The sequence below is a fragment of the Apodemus sylvaticus genome, chromosome 9, assembly GCF_947179515.1.
Source record: "Apodemus sylvaticus chromosome 9, mApoSyl1.1, whole genome shotgun sequence".
Classification (NCBI taxonomy): domain Eukaryota; kingdom Metazoa; phylum Chordata; class Mammalia; order Rodentia; family Muridae; genus Apodemus; species Apodemus sylvaticus.
This window is the reverse complement of record NC_067480.1, coordinates 7,972,432-7,991,531: the sequence shown is the minus strand read 5'-3', so window position 1 is coordinate 7,991,531 and position 19,100 is coordinate 7,972,432. Positions and strand designations below refer to the sequence as shown.

The 19,100-nt window shown below is 47.3% G+C and overlaps 1 protein-coding gene across 1 annotated transcript in view; it reads right to left on the bottom strand.

Moving 5' to 3' along the window:
* Window positions 1-19,100, bottom strand: part of Ralbp1 (ralA binding protein 1) — a 40,473-nt gene that overhangs the window by 4,477 nt on the left and 16,896 nt on the right. Inside the window, exons 2-9 of the mRNA XM_052192213.1 lie at window positions 18,592-18,887; window positions 15,024-15,482; window positions 10,998-11,347; window positions 8,568-8,729; window positions 7,221-7,352; window positions 3,870-3,977; window positions 2,500-2,621; window positions 1,932-2,055 (exon numbers count right to left, since the gene is read on the bottom strand). Coding sequence (XP_052048173.1) covers window positions 1,932-2,055; window positions 2,500-2,621; window positions 3,870-3,977; window positions 7,221-7,352; window positions 8,568-8,729; window positions 10,998-11,347; window positions 15,024-15,482; window positions 18,592-18,835 — 1,701 coding nt within the window. The 5' untranslated portion in view covers window positions 18,836-18,887. The remainder of the gene's footprint in view (window positions 1-1,931; window positions 2,056-2,499; window positions 2,622-3,869; window positions 3,978-7,220; window positions 7,353-8,567; window positions 8,730-10,997; window positions 11,348-15,023; window positions 15,483-18,591; window positions 18,888-19,100) is intronic.

The window sequence follows — 19,100 nt, the reverse complement described above, 5'->3', positions numbered from 1 at the left end:
TTTTAGCCAACCTGGCGGGTGCAGCAGAAGACAAGATGACTGTGTGGACGACTGGGTAAATACCGCCCTGAATGCTTGAGAGCACCACTCTGCCCACATTACAAATGCAAGCACAGTTAGAAAGCAAGGTATCAACAGGACAGCTGCTCTAGTAAGTACTGCAGTGTTTGATGGGCATTTGTCCTGGTTTCTGAACAGCCTGCACGGGGAGCCTGCAGGGAGGAGAGGGCTGGGGTCAGAGCTGGGGTGAAAGCTCAGATTCTTTCCACGTCAAAATCTGTCTTCACTGACTACATCTGCTCGCGCTGCTTGACAATTGTGAGAAACCGCAGCTGCTTAAATGCTGTGTCCTCACTCAGCAGGGACTCAGAGGCTGGCCCGAAGCTCGGCAGCCTCACCTGTCCCAGCCACTGGAATGCTCCTCCTCAGTCTTTCCCGGCATCCTCAGCTGCCGGTGTGCCCTATAACTCTGGTTCAGAGTCACTCAGCATGACACTGCTGTGCCCTGACCCTTCCTTCCCTGACTGAGAACATGGCCAGATGCAGGGCGGCCGCTCTGGCTCAAGTCAGGCCACACAATGTGCACAACAAAACACTCCGCAAAGTCTGCACTTAATTTTCCTGTTCAGGAAACAGATCAAATTAGGGTGCCGATGTGTCTTCTAAATGACAGAATCCCAGCAACCCGTCTCACTAACACTAACTTCCTTTCTTGTTTATGTTTTTTAAAACATGGTCTCAACTCCTGTAGAACGACCAGGCTGGCCTCAAACTCAGCTCTGCCTGCCTCTGCTTCCTGAGTGCTGGGAATTGCTTAACAGGTACAGGTGTGCACGGAGCCACAGGTGTGTGCGTGAAGGGTGTTGCTTTACCCGGGTGCTCAGCCTGTGCTGCAGCCCCTCGCCAGCGGGGCCATGTCCCTGGACCCCCGTCTTTTCTTCCCCAGGACAGACTCCTGCTACAAGTGCCGGGCACCACTGCCTCTCACTCTGCCCACCGTCCACACAGTGGACGGCCAGAGTCCTGGGAAGTCCTTAAAATACTATTTTTATTTATGTGCAGTAGTGTTTTACCTGCATGCATGCAGTCTATGTGAGGGTGTGGGATCCCAGGAGCTGGAGTTAGACAGTTGTGAGCTGGCACGTGGTGCTGGGAACTGAACCTGGGTCCTCTAGAGAGCAGCCAGTGCTCTGGACTGCTGAGCCACCTCTTCAGCTACGACAGTTTTCGCATCTTTTTGTTGTTGTTTTTCAAGCTCCAACTGTCCTGGAACTCACTCCACAGACGGAGCCGCCACGCCCAGCCTCCGTGCAGTTGTGACCCCTGTGCACTTGCCTGGCAGGCAGTTCCATGAACATGAGTGAAGCTAAGGTGGCCCTCTGTTCCCTGAGTCAGCCTCAGAAGACAATGTTTTATTTGGGATGAGAAAGGAAATCACTCGGACCAGTGTTTCCTTCCCAGTCCAACTTCCTGGGCATTTGGTCACATTTACTGCTCGGTGGGGCGAGGACTGCAGGGAACTGACTCACAGTCTCCACTGCAAGGCCACTAGGGACAAGGCCAGGCACCGTTCACCTTTGATTGGCTCACTGTACACCAAGGTCAGGAAGAGCTGCCGCACCTCGGACAGCTAGAGCACACATCTCATCCTGGTAAGAAAGCCCTGGATGGAGCGGGAGAGAGGGCTCAGTGGCTAGGAACATTGATTGCTCTTCCAGAGGTCCTGAGTTCAGTTCCCAGCAACCACATGGTGGTGCACAACCATCTGTAATGGGATCTGATGCCCTCTTCTGGTGTGTCTGAAGACACTACAGTGTACTCACATAAAATAAATCTAAATAAAATAAGTCTTAAAAAAAGTCCTTGACTTCGTCTCTACAAGTGTGTAGCAGGAGAGCAGGTGGTCTGCGACCGCCCCCTCCCCCACTCACCTCCAGCTCCTCGTTCTGCCTCTGCAGGTCTTCCAGAATGATCTGCAGCTCCTCCTCATCCTCGCTCTCACTCTCGCTGTCAGACGAGTACTCCTCCGTCTCACTGCGGCCGTGCTGCTGGCGGCTGTGTGGAGACAAGGTGGCACTGTGGTGCACTCTGAGGCCAGCTATGGCCCGCCTGCCCATGCCTGGGAATCTACCCAGCCCAATGCTGCCTTAAAGACCTGCTAAGGAGCTTAAAGTGACTTGTTTCTTTTACAGGAATGGCTAAAACAGTGGTTCTAAACCTGTGGGTCACAGCCTCTCTGGAAACCAAATAACCCTTTCCCAGGGGTCGCCTAAGGCTACCATCTACCATCTTGTTCATATTATAACTCATAACAGTAGCAAATTTACAGTTTTGAAGTAGCAAGGAGAATAATAATGTTATGACTGGAGTTACCACCACATGAGGAGCTAGCGGTTAAAGGCTGACGCATTAGGAAGTTGAAAACCACTAAACTAAAACAACTCTGCTCATGTAAATCACGACATGGCTGGACCCTTCCTGCCCTGAGGCTCCCCGTACCTCTGGATCTCCGCAATCTCAGCTCGGAGGCGGTCGATCTCTTCTTTCTCCGAGGCAATCTGACGACGCAAAAACTGCTCCATGGCCAGGAGTTCCTCCTGCTCAGTCAGGATCTCATTCTCCTGCAGCAGTGACAATGGTGAGCTCACTCTGAGCTCTGGGGGAGGAAAAGCGACCTCTCCAAGGTCTCTCGTGTCACCCTGCTCAGTACTGTCACCCTGCTCACACAATCTATTGTGACCAAAACCATGCTGTTGTCTCAGAATCAGGAAAAGGCACACTAAGTCATGTTGAGAGAATGTCTAGACTCTTCTCAACAAAATGCACACAAGAACTGCTGTAGCTTTTCAAGGCTCCTTATGAACCACAGCACGGCAAAGGACCCAGAGTCAACATGTGCTCTGGCTTGCTCAGGGCTGAAGAGATGGCTCGACTATTAAGAGCACTTGCTCTTCTCCCAGAGGACTCAAGTCCAGCTCCCAGCACCCACATCAGGGGCTCACAACCGCCTGGTGGAAGGGGATCTAACACCTTCTACTGGCCCAGTGGGTATCTGAATACATGTATGTGCAACACATATGCACAAATAAAATAAGCAATCTAAGAGTCATCTCCTTTAGCTTCCTGTCTTAGGATTCAGGGTCACAGTGACTTTTCATAGTGTCACTTGGAACAGGACCCAAGAGATATGTGTGGCTGATACTAGTGTCAGGTATAAGGCAGAACAGAGAAGGAAAGGTTACAGGATCTCCCTTCCTTCCTCACTGTCCCCAATCATGCCCCTCAGATAAAAGTAAGATTCTCCTTGACAGGTTAACCATTCCTAAACTGGAGAGAGCCCTGTCTGCATTCTATCTAGGTTCTCAGGCCTACAGAAAACAGTAGAGCAGAAGAGGAGTTGGAGGCAAAAGCACCAGCAACTCCTTCCAAACACGGGGCACCACGGGCACAGTCCAGGAAGCACTAAAAAGCTCCTAAGAGAGGCCGTGTCTCCATGTTCAAACACACAGGCATCTGCCACCTGCCTCGGCATACATGTTATATTCCTCGGATGAAGTTATATTCCAAGAAACCTTAGATGTGAAGCACTCAAGAAAATATCTGGGACTTCTCTCTCCTCAAAGTTTTTGTTTGTTCTTGTAAATCAGGAACATGACACCACCACAAACTTCTGTGTAGACTTACAGAGACTAGGAAGCTAGACAGAAGGCAGCCTCTCCCTCCACACTTAACATTTCAGCACAAGGGTAGGGACACAAAACAGGAACAAGTTCTTTGGAACTTTTTTTTTGTTTTAAAAAGTCTATAGTTGAGCTTCTGTTTGAAAAATGACCAATGAATCCCTTTGGAAATTAAAAAGTATAACTTGCCTGGGCAAGAAGGATATTTATAACTTCTTCGTTTTCATTCATTTCTTCTTTGGAAACATCCTCTTTCGAAAGACTGGCTATCTCCTGTGCAATCTTGGTTTCACACTCCTGTCAAAGACAACACATGATGAATGTTCAGCCCACATGTAACACACAATCAATAAATGGCCCTCTTAAATTAACAAATGAAGAAACCGCAGCAGCAGTGGAACTGTCGATGATGACGGCTGGACAGACATCTGCTACCTAGGCTTAGAATATACTGCAGGTGGGAGCGGCATGGCGGGACACGCCTGTAACCCCAGCGCTCAGGAGACAGAGGTAGGAGGATCTATGTGAGTTCCAGGACAACAGAAAGACCCCATCTCAAAAAGCAAAAACCAAATCAAACCATAAAATATAATGTGGGTAGAGACTGCAAGGTGGCTTCATGGTAGACACGTGGTCTCAGGAAGCCTGTCAACCTGAGCTCAATTCCCTCCCCAGGACTCACATGATGCAGAGAACTGATTCTGGCAAGCTGTTCTCTGACCTCCACATGCATGACATCCACGGCATGTCCGTGCCCATGTGCACACTCACACACAAGAATAAACATTTTAAAATAAGAAAGGAGCATTACATGCTTTTCTTGGTCTGTGGCTGCATTGTGGAAATGCTTAATTCTGATGAATATGCTCCCTTCTCCAGACTACAAGAAATGTCTTGAAGGGAGCTACTGGGGTGTCAATTATAAGTCTAATTTAACTAATTTTACCAAATACATACAGTAAGGTAAGCACCAGAAGCCTGTCCAGAGCATCCCCTCGCTCCGGTGTGTGCCAGTGCCCAGCACCACAGACCTGCTCTGTCCTCACATCCTCTCAGGTCTCGGGTGAACTGACTCAACATTTCTCTCTAGCTTCACACTTGGCTTTAAGTCACTTCTGTATGTTGTGCTAGTGTGAGTAGTTGCTGAGTGACAACCAGTGTATAAATTGTGGAGAGCTTTTGAGGCCACCTGGAAGGAGTTTGACATTGGGCCAGGACAGGGAAGGAGGCTTCAGGCAGGAATAAGAGTTTGGGCTAGGACAGGGAAGTAGGCTTAGATATCTTAGTCATCCTGATAATCCCTTAGAAACAATAATCACGGGACCTTGTTTATTGTCTTGCTTTTTCCTTAACCTAGAACTGACCTTACTACTTGCTATAATTAAAATGATATAAAGGCAGATTAGGAAAAAATAAAGTCGCCTCAGCCTCAGGACTAGCTGAGGTCATGCTGCAGTGTGGTGTAATTGGTTTTTTTTTTTTTTTTCCTTTTTAATCCGAGCTCCTGCCCTGGAAAACCTGCTGACTGACTGAGGTGGCGCCCAATGTGGGGCAGAGAGCTGCAGACCAGGGCAGGGGTTGAAGAGGACTCTGAGACAGTTTGTTCCTGGGATATGCTTGTGAATGGCTGTGTGTGAACCACCCAGAGGCTGAGACATAGGTGGTAAGGACAGAGGGAGGCTGGAATGAATGCATCCTAATCTGTGTATCTGCTCACCAGCTGCAGGGCTCTGGGTCTTTGCTTTCAGCTGTTATGAATAGTTTGGAAATATTCTGTGAAGGCTTATGGGTTGTTGCTCTGCTGTTAGAGGATAATGGCTGTGAGTGGGATTTCTGAGTTATACGATAAATAATCATAGGGTTAATTTTTGGGAAAGTGCCAAGATGACATCGAGGTTTAAACTGGTCATTAATCCACTGACTGATACTTCTTTAAGTAAGTTCTCCCTCAAAAGTGAAGCCAGCATGAAGGAACCTGGGCATATAGCTACAAAATAAGTCATCAAGGGCAGGGAATGGCTAGGGAGCATACAATTGATAAGGGGAAGAAGAGGAGACAGCCATCCCTTGTCATCCCACCACACTGTTTCTGAGCTCAAAACCAAAATTCTGGGTGTTTGTGTGTGCATGTGCTCGCAAACATGTATAGTCATGTACTTGTGTGCACATTTGTGTGCACATATGTAGAGGCTAGAAGTCATTGGTTGAGTGTCATTCTTCCATCGGTTCTCTGACTTATTTAGTCAAGGTCTCTCACTTAACCTTGACCTCATCTATTCCTCTAGACTCGCTGGCCTTCAAGCTCAGGGACCCTCCGGTCTCTGCCTTCCCAGTGCTGAGATTACATGTATAGGCCATAACATCTGGCTTTTATGTGAATGCTGTGGATTGAATTCTGGTCCTTATTTTTACAAAAGCAAGCACTTTACCCACTGAGCCGGTTCCACAGCCACAGCCCTTTTATTCAACAGAGACACAAAACTAAGAGACACAAAAGCCAAACATCTACCTATGTTCTACGTCAGGGACTCTTCACATTAAGGGCTGCTGGAAAATGAGATTCGATCAACAACTGAACCTGCCCTGTGAGACTCGGGCACACATCCAAAGCCAAGCATGGCCCCTGCCTGTGATTCAGCACACAGGAGGCTAAGGCAGCAGGGTCAAGAGTTTAAGGTCATCTTGGCTATAGAACGAACTTGAGACTGCTGGGCCACAGGATGGCTTTTTAAAACAAACAAGGGAACAAAAGAGAGGCTTAAGACAGAGGAAACAAAAGACAGACAGGAGAGTAAGCTGGAGAGGAGAACAAGAGGGAAGGCTTCCTTCCAGACTGCACATCCTGAAAAACTGTGCAGCTGCAAGGATCAGACCTGTCCTTTCAACAAGCGCTATATCCTCACAGCACAAGGCCTCAGGTGCTGCCCTCTCACAGTGGCCACTGCTCCACCCTCAGACCCGAGAGCTCTAACTAGTGTCTGTAGGCTGTGCCACTCACTGTGCTGCTGGATCTGCCTGCAACTTGTACGGTCTTTCACGGGTGTGGATCTTAGCTCTGATGTGGCTGGGAAACTGAGTCCAGACTCCAGTTTCACACACTGAAGTAGCACACAGCCACAGCGGGCCTTGTGCACTCCACACAGCAGCAGCCCGCTCAGTTCTTTCCTTGGTTTGTCCCTCCCTGGAGTGCAAAGCAGAATCCCCCTGGGCCTTCAAGTCCTGTGTTTCCATTCAAAACTCAAATATCTCAGCATTCTCTCTCCAGGGGTCTCTCATTCTTACAAAGCTCTGTCTACAGACAAATTAGGCAGGAATGAACAAGATCACCTTTCTAAACTTAATGAAACATCTGATTTATACCACGCTAAAGTATGAATAACACAAAACGAAACATTTGTGTGAATAAATTTCACCAGAGAATTTAGCATCAACAGACACATACGTGCTACTTTTAAAAGAAATAACTTACAACAGTGTACAGAAGGCTCGCCCACACTCCCAGCAGGTTCACTAGACACGGGATGTAAGAGAATAACTCACTTGTCTTTTAGCTTCCCTCAGCTTTCTCTTGAGGGCAGTCAGAATCCTCTGTACTTCCCATAATCTTTCTTCTTTAGATAAGTCCTTTATCCCGCCCTGCAGATCTCGATGTAAACAATTCAGAAGGAACTCCTAGATAACAAAAAGACACATGGACCCTGCTGGTGTGGTTATCCGACAGCAGCACAAGCAGTTTCTCCCATGAAGACCCAAGCTCTTGCCCTGCACAGCAACAGTGACAAGTCCCTCCTTGCTGACAGTGCACACACTGTAAAGTCTGCTTTACCGGACTTAGACCCTTAGTCCTTTCTTTCTGGCAGTTCCGTAATAATTAGCCCACATCTTTGCTCTCCCTTCTCTCCTCACAGCAGCTGGTAAGTAGAACTCAGCCAGCAAGGAAAGCAGGCAGTGCTGATATTCCTGCGATGCAGTCAGAGGTCTCATGGCTCTACCCAGTCTTGAACACCTTAGCGCTCAGTCAGTCTCAGTCTCTCAGTCTCCCCACCACACTTGTGCGTGCACACACACAAATTTACTGTATTTCTTTTAGATATCAAAGTAGCACAGTGGAAAAACTCCAGGCTTGAGCTAATCTTGATTACATAGTCCAGGAGTTCCGTCACAGTATCTGAGCTGTAAAACAGGATGGGTAACGGCACCCTGTCTAGAAAAGCAAGCATGTTCAAGGTCCTGGCTGAGCCCTTCCCTCCCGCGCATCACCTCCCACGTCATCCCCTGAGCTGATCCATTCTAAAAGGAGAATACCAAGGCTTAAGGACATTGAGCAATTTGCCTAAAATTAGCATGTAAAGAATGAGCAGGGACAGGAGAGATGTCTCAGCGGTTAAGAGCACTAGATGTTCTTCCAGAGGTCCTGAGTTCAATTCCAGCAACCACATGGTGGCTCGCAGCTATCTATAATGGGATGAGATGCCCTCTTCTGGTGTGTACTCATATATAAAAAAATGTTTAAAAAAAAAAAAGTCAAAAAAAGATGAGCAGAGTGGGAATTTAAAACTAATTCTTAAGAGTTTCAAACCCTATGCTATTTCAACCATGGCTGCTTGCTTACACGATATGAACTAGGACCAGCTGGAGAGCCTGCTCCAGGACAGAGTTCATCCAGCAGAGACCTGTATGAGACCATGGGTTCCATCCTCAGCACCGCACAGATCTGGGTGTGGTCCCAACGGCCTCAGCACACAAGAGGCGAAGGACTGCACAAGGGACCTGCACACTACTCCATAAGCTAGGGCTCCCCACCTCTAACCCAGAGCCCTTATGGGCAGCACTGAAGCAGGCAGGGGCGGGGCAGGGTGGGGCAGGGGCAGGCAGGGCAGCACACACCTGTCTCCTGATCTCTTCCTTGATGCCTGCTTGGGTCTCTGGCAGCGTGGGCATTGTGGCCATGTTGGACCAACGCAGAGGTCTTGTTACTTGCTTCAGGACCACAGTGCCAAAGAGCTCTTGCACATGTGTGAAGAGCACGTACAGGACTCGGTTGCTGATCTGCAGAAAACAGATCCTGAGTTGCACAAAACCATCAAAGTCATCTTTTACCTTTGTCAGGCACACCGTGCAGCCTTTAACTCTGGATACTACACAGGTCTCCACAGGAGAGACAAAAACAGGCTTCACTAATTATCAATTTAAGAGCAGGTGAAAGGCCAACTTAAGTCAGGTTCTCAAGTACCGTGGGGGAAGCCAGTGAGGGACACTAAGCACACTGCCATCAATGTGCTCGTTCTAGTCACCTATTAACAGCCATCTCCTATGTCTTCTGAGACCTTCCTGCACACAGAGCGATGCTCCTGCAGACAGCTGGGGGGGGGGGGAGCACCCGCAGATGTATAGAGCCGGCACCGTCTCTGACACCCAAGCTCCAGCGTTCCGGATGTTCCCATCCTGAAGTCAGCACTGTGGGATGGCTGACCAACCCAGAAAAGACGCCTTTCCCCGGCTCAGCCGGTCTCTGGGTCTTGGCGCTGCTGCTGTACAAACACCCACGGTATGGCAATACTGAGAAAGACTGCAGTAGTGAACAAATGCCGAACCCACGCTAACAAAAATGACCAGGGTATTTGAGAAATATAAGAAACAGCTTGTTTTTAAAACATAACTAATAACTGATGAAAGTATATTTAGCAAAATAAAGTATCCTCTTATAATAGTAACAATGATATATGGTCAGGACCTCACGTGCCAACCAAAACGAGGGCTTCAATTAAAACTTAGAGTGGTGCACACCTTCAGTCTCTGCACTCAGGAGGCAGAGGTGGGAGGATCTCTGAGTGAGTTCAAGGCCAGTCTGGTCTACACAGTGTGTTCCAGGACAGCCAGGGCTACACAGAGAAATCCTGGCTCAGGAAAAAAAAATCAAGAAACAAAATAGAACCAGTGCCTTTTTTCACACACTCTCTCAACACAGTAAAATATCAGCTCTTCCAAAGGCAAAGTCTTTCTCTGACAGCATCCACTGAGTAGTGATGAAGGTACCACAGCCAGGAGACAGCTTAGTCAGTAAAGCACGCGAACATAACAGCTGAGCCCAATCTCCCTCATTCATATTAAAACAAGATGGGCATGGTTGTACACACCTATAACCCCAGCCTGGGGAGGGGCCCTGAGGCTTGCTGGCCAGGGAGGGCACTGTACAGGAAGAGACAAAACAAAAGGTGGATGGTCGCTGATTAAGCCACAGTAGCAAATCTGTCCTATGATGGCCACATACACATCTACATGTACACACACACAATCCCACACATGAACCTGAACACACATACACAATAGGACAGCAGATGTGCATGCATGTAAAACCATAACAACACAAACAATGTACTACTCAATTCCCTAAAGGACTTCTCAGATTAAGAGGTGACAGAGCGTCTCTCTCGGGATCTGTCTTACAGGTGAAGTCCGCAGTAAGACCTACCAAGCAAACAGCACAGCCCACTGTGCTCGATCAACGTGCATAGGATATTCGCAATTTGCAACTAAGCAAAAGGGCAAATATGCTCACATCCCTACGTCCTCGAGGGCACTGCCCACGCTTGGACAGAGAAGACCTGTGCTCAGGCTGGGCCGTTCGTTATTCCCCTTAATAAGACTCAGCAAAGCATTCTCCAATTTCCCAGTGCCAGTACCAAAAGGGAGTGGGTAGACAGGCCAGTACCTGGACAGTCATACCAAGTGTGTGTGTGGATAGGTCCCATACCTGGACAGTCATACCAAGAGTGTGTGTGGACAAGGCCCCGTACCTGGACGGTCATACCAAGAGTGTGTGTGGACAGCCCGTACCTGGACGGTCACACCAAGAGTGTGTGTGGACAGCCCGTACCTGGACGGTCACACCAAGAGTGTGTGTGGACAGCCCGTACCTGGACGGTCACACCAAGAGTGTGTGTGGACAGCCCGTACCTGGACGGTCACACCAAGAGTGTGTGTGGACAGCCCGTACCTGGACGGTCACACCAAGAGTGTGTGCGGACAGCCCGTACCTGGACGGTCACACCAAGAGTGTGTGTGGACAGCCCGTACCTGGACAGTCACACCAAGAATGTGTGTGGACAGCCCGTACCTGGACGGTCACACCAAGAATGTGTGTGGACAGCCCGTACCTGGACGGTCACACCAAGAATGTGTGTGGACAGCCCGTACCTGGACGGTCACACCAAGAATGTGTGTGGACAGCCCATACCTGGACGGTCACACCAAGAATGTGTGTGGACAGCCCGTACCTGGACGGTCACACCAAGAATGTGTGTGGACAGCCCGTACCTGGACGGTTGGGCTCAGCACTATAGAGATGTTCTGGATGTTCATCTTTGTTTCTAGCTCCTTCGCAATGACGTGGTCCATGTGCACAATGAGCCAGGAAAGCAGAAGATGGTTGCACTCCGGCAGTTCCCTGAGCAAGCGTTGGAGCTCCTGCACTTTCTCCATCTCTGTGGTCCTCCCACAAGCCTCTTCAAATCGGGGCATAAGCTCTTTGGTAAGCAAATTCTCCGGCAGGTCTCGCAGATACTGCTTCAGCAGGCTGGCCACAGTGTTAGGCTCATGTTCTTCCAAGTTCGGAGACTCCTCTCGGTCATAGGCTGCTTTTAGCTCATCTACCTTTGATTTGATTCCTTAAAACGTTAAATTTAGGAGAGAGAAAATATCAGAATCAGACACGCTTTCTCCGCCACTACACACACACCTGCCACAAAGATACAGGAACAGCCAGGAAGAAGCCCTGGGAGCCAGGCTGGGGGTACATGCCTGTGATCTCTCAGCAGCAGAGGTTGAGGCAGGAGGACTGCTGCCAGTTCAAGTCTGCCAGTCTGAGCTACACAGTGAGACCCTTCTCAAAACTAAGCGAAAACCCTCCTAGTAGAATCTGTGTCTGCAGATGGGTCACAGAACACTCTATGAACACAGCACATAAAACCACAACAGGAAACTTACATTCCCAGAAACCATGAAATATTAAGAAAATGTTTAATCTAGGGAAAAATTTAAATATAATGGCAGTTAGATAAAAATTCAGGAGAAAATTAAACTATAATCTGAGCATATGCACTGTGCACAGAAAGCCAGGTTCCTGAGTCCTCACAAGATGGACGGCATAGAATGAACTCAATCACTCCGCCACACTTAGCCATTCCCAGCTGCTTCTTTGGGACTAAGTCAGCCCATGATACAGAATGTTTCCTAGCGTAAGAAGTTCGTGGAAGATTGTTCTCTAGTATATATAACACCACCTAATTTCTATTTCAAAGTTTGAATTCTTTTTTGTTTTGTTTTTGTTTTTAGAAACTAGGCTTCTCTGTGTCGCCCTTGCTGTCCTGAACTCTTTAAAGACCATGGCCTCAAACTCAAGGAGACTGTCCAGCCTCTGCCTCCTGAGTTCTGGGATTAAAAGCATGCGCCACAACTGCCTGGCCTAAATTTGAATTCTGTAAATATTTTCTTAATCTGAACCATGCTAGAACAAAAAAATAAAGTCAAGCTTCTAAAATACAACCATTTGGCTTTCATATTGTACTGAAAAACAAACAAACAAACAATCTAACACATTGAGGGCATGCTTTTCAAACATTTTATCATTTTATATCTTCAATCCCATCTGCTGAAGTGACATAATTCAGTGATAGCGATCAAAATAGCTGCTTTTTTAAACTTAAAACTATAAACCAACTACACAGAACAAACTACAAACTAAGTCTAACGTATACTGTCATCCACTCTGAACATCTTAAGATATGCTTCCATTTCAAATTTGACATTCCCATCGACGGACAGACTCTCAATCATGGCATTATCATAAATCTATACCTTGAGCCGGGCAGTGGTGGCGCACACCTGTAATCCCAACACTTGGGAGGCAGAGGCAGGCGGGTTTCTGAGTTCAAGGCCAGCCTGGTCTACAAAGTGAGTTCAGGACAGCCAGGGCTACACAGAGAAACCCTGTCTCGAAAAACTAACTAACTAACTAACTAACTAACTAACTAACTAAATAAATAAATAAATAAATGAATAAATAAATAAATAAAATCTATAACTTATTCAGATTAACAAACCTTATTTTGGTAATCTTTATTTTGAGATAGAAAAGAATATGACAATCTGAATAAAACAAGATTAATGACGACTCTCACTGAGACTTTGCCAGTCTCTTGCCCCTCCAGCTCTTGTCCCCCCCACTTTCCTTTTTTTTAAATCTTTTTTTTTTAAAGATTTATTTCTTATATATAAGCATACCGTAACTGTCTTCAGACACACCAGAAGAGAGCATCAGATCTCATTACAGATGGTTGTGAGCCACCATGTGGTTGCTGGGATTTGAACTCAGGACCTTCAGAAGAGCAGTCAATGCTCCTAACCACTGAGCCATCTCTCCAGCCCTTGTTCCCCCACTTTCTTGCTATGTTCTTGACCATGGCTTCTGCAGAGAACATCTCACTGTGTAGCCCAAGCTGACCTTAAACTCACCATGGAGCCCAGGCTAGCCTAGAACTCACATGCCTCCTGAGTGCTAGAGGTATGAGTGTGCTCCCCCATCACCTTCCACATGCGTGTCTTATAAACATTTACTACTCCACCACAGACAGCTACAACACGTGTTGGGTGTGCTGTTACTTTTGACAGTATTGTTAAAAATTGGAAACTGCATAAGGAATTCCAGTGAGAAATAGAGAATAAAAGTACATTTAATGTCGAAACTATTGTGAAAAAAACAGAAAATTTCTTAAATTGTCTTCCATACTAGCATTTGTTTGCTTGCTTTTTCATTTATCTATAAGTACATAGGTGTGTGCACACACATACATCTATCTGTATGTGCAGCAAGTGCCTGCCCGGTGCCCAGAGGCCATGTGAGGGTCTCAGAACCTCTGTGTGAATTACACACAGTTGTGAGCTGCCATGTGGGTGCTGGGAATTGAAGCCGGGTGCTCTGGAAGAGTAGCCAGTGCTCTTAACTGCCGAGACATCTCTCCAGCCCCTCTCATATTTGTTTTTAAATTGGAACTGATATAAATGAGAACCAAACATCTTCAGAAAAAAAGGTGTTATCCGATTAACAAATAGCAAGGCAGGGTTGGGGGTTGGGCGCCGAGGCTGTGGCAGAGCCCTGGCTTTGCATGAACGTAGGCCCGGGGTTGACTCTCTAGACAGATGAGGGTGGAGGGGAGGCACAGCTACACAGGTGACATGCCATGGTGTGCTCTCACAAAAAAGAGACTCTATTAGAAATGGTAAGGCTCTCCAAAAGATACAAATATCAAAAATAGGTCAGAAACAAAAGAGTTCTTGAACAAAGCTACAGAGCTTTTTCAAAGAAACTTTCATTCCCCAAGTCTTCATGTTTATCAAGGTCAAGTGGGAAAACAGCTATCACTGTCTAAATCTTCAAAAACCAATCAATAAAAACAGTCGTAAAGGCAGCATTGCAGGCCTGTGTTTAACTCCTATGAAATAGGAACAACGAAGCAGTTTTCCTACAGGGTCACATAGACGTCACCCCAAGTATCAAATCTATCTGCTAGAAAGGACATGAGCCAAGTAAATGGAAAACTTGCTTAATCCTTCTCTTTGTTCTAAACATGTATGACATATCTCTTGCCATGAAGAGATATGCGATCAAAGCACTTTATAAAAATAACTCTCTATGGGAAGGAAGGTAATGACAGATGCAGATACTGCCCAGCTTGGAACCTGAATCCCAAGTTACCACATAACTCATGCTGCTTTTGAAGAAATCTTTGTACTTCTAAATAACTTATATATTGTTTGGTTTTTTAGACTCCCAATATGTGACACGTGATGGCCAAGCATGAACTACAATTCCCAGTACAAACTGTGTGCAGATGACGGGATCAGTCCCGACATCTGCAGTAGCTGTATGTGGCTGACCAGAACATTCCCATTTGGCCCAGCCATCTAGAAAACAACACCCTGTGTCTTTAGTCGTGCTAAGGAAACAGATCGCAAGGCTGTGTCATTAGCTCTCTCTTGGCTGAGAAGCTGCCTTCACAGAGCTCTTAGCCTCCCAACAGCTAGGCTTAGAAGAGGCTGAGTCAGGACGGCACAGCACCTGCGACCTGATCCAGCCCGCCGCTGCATTCTCCCCAGCTGCTCAGCTGTGACGGACTTGGGCGTGAGTCCTTATGGAAACTACAGGCGACCACAAGGGAGGGAGGGGACATGCAGGGACGGTGCAAGTGGTTATGGTTTAGGATTCACACCCAAAGGTTCCTCACAGGCCAGTCCCCTTAGGAAGCACAGTGGCGGTCATTTTTAGAGCCGCCCTGTGGCCCATACCTGACACGCGGTAGATGCCCTCACACTTCATGCCATGCTTCTCCATGTAGTCCACACACTCGCGGAAAACAGCTGGCAGCCGCACGCCGTCGTACATCATGGTCCTCTCTACTGCGTCGGCCAAGGGAACGCCAAAAATGGGCTTGAGGCTCGGGGCGTCCACCTGAGGCACCTCTGGCTCCTGAGCTGGCTTCTTCTTTTTCTTCTTTTCCTTCCACTGTTTAACGACATCGGCTGCTGTCAAGTCTTTAGATTTCTTTTCTTTATGCTTTTCCTCTTTGTGCTTTTCCTCTTTATGCTTTTCTTCTTTGGGCTTTTCTTTGATTTTAAAATCCTTTTCCTTCTTTTTAGAGAAGCTGGGCTTTTTGAACACGTGGATTCCCTTGGACCTCTTCACCTTGGAAGGGCTTTCAGCTTCATCTCCAGAGCTGTCTTCCTGGAAGGCAGCATAGCCTTCAGCTGCCAAGGAAATGCAGTATAAATTGTGTTTAGTGTCAAAATGTCACAAACTTGCTACAAGAAAAACAAAAGTTGCCACCTGGCATTAGCTATCCAATCTCTCTCCACTCTTGGGTCTCCAGAAAACCATCAAAAAACAATGATGTAGTAACACTTTGTGACCACAAGAGGGCAACAGATAGCAGCTATGGTAATAACAATTTTGAGAGGAAAGTAGTTTATTACATATTATATACATAATGAATATTACACAGTATATGTATACAAGCCAAGTTCTGAGAAACGAAGTATGAACACACATGAAACACTAAACGCAGAGGACTAATGAGATCAATCCTATAAAACAGACACGGGACCAGGGCCTTGGCCTACGTGAAGCACATCACAAGCTGTGCACTGGTCATGTGCTCCAGTTCCTCCTTACAACTCTGCTCTCCCGCCCATTACCTGCCTTTCTGGAGCATGGACTATGGCCTCTTTCCAACTGAAGGCTGAATGTAATTATTGCCTGACACATCAGAAGCAATTTTTGCATTCTGACAAAGATACTAATTGCCTTAACACCAATTCAGAACTGCTAGTTTGTAGCATCATGTTACTGGGTCCTATGTAAAGATGGCCCATGTATTATTCAAATGCTGATTTCTCTGCCCCTAGATCTGGCTGAGTCTGGACATGGCACTGTAATGCTTATTCTAAGAATCTCCAGGCTCAATGTTATGTCAACATTGCTCCCCATTTACTATCTGATTTGTCAATAAAAGCTGACCAGCCAATGGCTGAGCAGAGGAGAGAAGAGGGCTGGACTTTCCACCAGAGGAAGGGAGGGGGAGGAGGAGGGGAAGGGAAGGAGAGAAAGACAGGGAGGAAGGAGAAGGAGAGGGGGTTGGTGGAAGGGGGAGAAAGGGAGGAGGGAGAGACTTCACCCCCTCGAGGTGAAGGGTAAACACACCTGGAGCAGAGAAAGCCAGACCAATACTAAAATGCAGTATCCCAGGGATATTGGCTGGGAGATAGCAAGATTAGCTTAGAGGATTAAAAAAGATTAATAATAACTATTCAGCCAATGTACTGTAAAGCTTGAGTAAATAAATCATATAGTCTGTCTCATTTATTTGAAAGCTGATTATTCTTTATGTAAGGATAATTTATATAATGTAATGTAAAGAATAATGTAAAGAATAAAAACTGTCCCTTTTAAAACTTTGCCGACACTGATCTGCGTCTGTTTGTTCTGAACTGAGTCTCACTGTGGTACCCAGGTGGGCGTAAACGGGCCACAGCTGATGCTTCTGTACCGGCTTCAGAGTTAGGGTTAGGGTCCGGTCTGTCCGTCCGGCTCCAGGCAGGCAGGCGTCACTGTGCTCGGCGCACCCCCACCTTGCTCTCTTTTGACTGGCTACTTTCTATCTATCTACTACCTACCTACCTACCTACACCTATCTATCTGAGACAAGGTCTCTCTCTATATAGCTCTGACTGCCCTGGAACTCAGATTGGCCTTGAACTCATAGAGATCCGCCTGCCTCTCTGCCTTCCAAGTGATTAAATGTGTGGGCTACAATGTCCAGGAACTTACTTCCTACTATTATCCCGTGTGTGTGTGTGTGTGTGTGTGTGTGTGTGTGTGTGTCCATTATCAGTGGCGGCAGCAGAGGCACCAGGTCCCTGGGATTGCAGTGGTCAGAGGTCCCAGGTCCCCTGGGGAGCAGCAGCACTCCCTCTGAACCTGAGCCCCACCTTTGCTGTGTGGAATAACCCCAACTCGTCTATTGTTTTTGTTTTCTTACAAGTTACTTTATAACAAAGAGTATAAATAGTTCCCAAATTATCTTTTAACCTAAAACACTATAAACCTTGGACTAACCAAAATGGCAAAAATCTTAAAGGCAAGTAGGGGACAGTGGTGGCGCACACCTTTAGTCCTGGCACTCCGGAGGCAGAGGCAGGCTAATCTCTGAGTTGAGGCCAGCCTGGTCTACAGGACAACCAAGACTACACAGAGAAACCCTGTCTTGAAAACCAAACCAAACCAAACCAACAACCCAACCAATCAAATGCTTTCTTTCTTTTTTTTTTTTTTTCTGAGACAGGGTTTCTCTGTGAAGTCCTGGCTGTCCTGGAACTCACTCTGTAGACCAGGCTGGCCTCGAACTCAGAAATCCGCCTGCCTCTGCCTCCCAAGTGCTGGGATTACAGGCGTGCGCCACCACTGCCCGGCTTGCTTTCATTTTCTTAACCGCCATCTCAGGCAGAGTCAACCGGTGATGAAACGATGAAACGTGTGACCTCTGGGGACAGGAATGGAAACTCCCTTTAAGGCAGTGGCTTCATCACCTGGTCCTGCGATCGCCACAGTCCAAGTGAGCATCAAGTAGCACTGTAGTCATGAAGTCTGTAACTTCCCAGACAATTTTAACATACTATGAATTTTTTAAAAAAGTAATACTTAAATTAACCTTATTTGCTTTTAACATACTAAAGAGCAACAATTGAACATTAACCCTCTCTAGGAAGAGACACCTAGAAGGAAATGCTAAGACAGATAACTTCTTTCACAGTTCCAACAGAGTTCTCAAATGACCACAAAACCTTAAAGGGTTAACTAGCTAAGCAAAATTCCAACTTCTACTTTGTAGGTATCATTTGAAACTACCACTTTTAAACTATAGACTGGGAAACTTACCCTTTCTGGAAATTTGGTGTCGTCTTTATTTGTGACACAAAGACAAATTAAGAAACCAAAACACACAGAACAGAACATGGCAAATGAGAGTATCTGTCTAGATACATTTCAGAAGAGGACAGAGCCTGCGGGTTAGAGCAGGAGCTGCCTGAGATGTGTCAGCTAGAGATGTGGGCACTGTCCACGTCTCTCAGGAGATCATCTCAGCAGGAGGTGGCTGTGCGGGAGCACAGACGGACCCACAGGAGGCGGCTGTGCGGGAGCACAGACGGACCCACAGGAGGCGGCTGTGCAGGAGCACAGAAGGACCCACAGGAGGCGGCTGTACAGGAGCACAGAAGGACCCACAGGAGGCGGCTGTGCAGGAGCACAGACGGACCTACAGGAGGTGGCTGTGCGGGAGCTCAGGGACCTAGCACTTACTTCTTTTCTCCTTCTTCTTAAATTTCCCTTTCTTCTTCCCATGGTCTCTCTCATCGTCCGACACTGCATCAGGAGGCTCATGGAGGACGTCATGGGGAGGTGAGGGCTCGCCAGTCCGGTACAATCCAGGAAACTTTGTAGGGCTGATCTCCTCTGAGCTAGGGGTCCGGGTCAGCCCGCTGCCATGCTCTGCCCTGCGGTGTTCACTAGGGCTGCTGGTGGGGGGCAGGAAGCACTCGGTCATGCTGACGCCCTGACGAGGAAGGAAGCGGTCTCCTGTTACCTATCCATTACACCTGCACGAAGAGAGCATGGGCAGTCAGCACCTGCTAACCAAGCAGCAAAAGCACGCGAGCACTCCGCAATGAAACTGCATTTACAGTCAAAACCCCTGCCCCACCGTGACCTTACTATCACAAGTCACATTCCAGGGATGATATACTTCAGTTCTCAGAGCCTGAAGCACTGGGACTCTCAGGAATTGGGCAGGCGCAGAAGACAACTGGAAG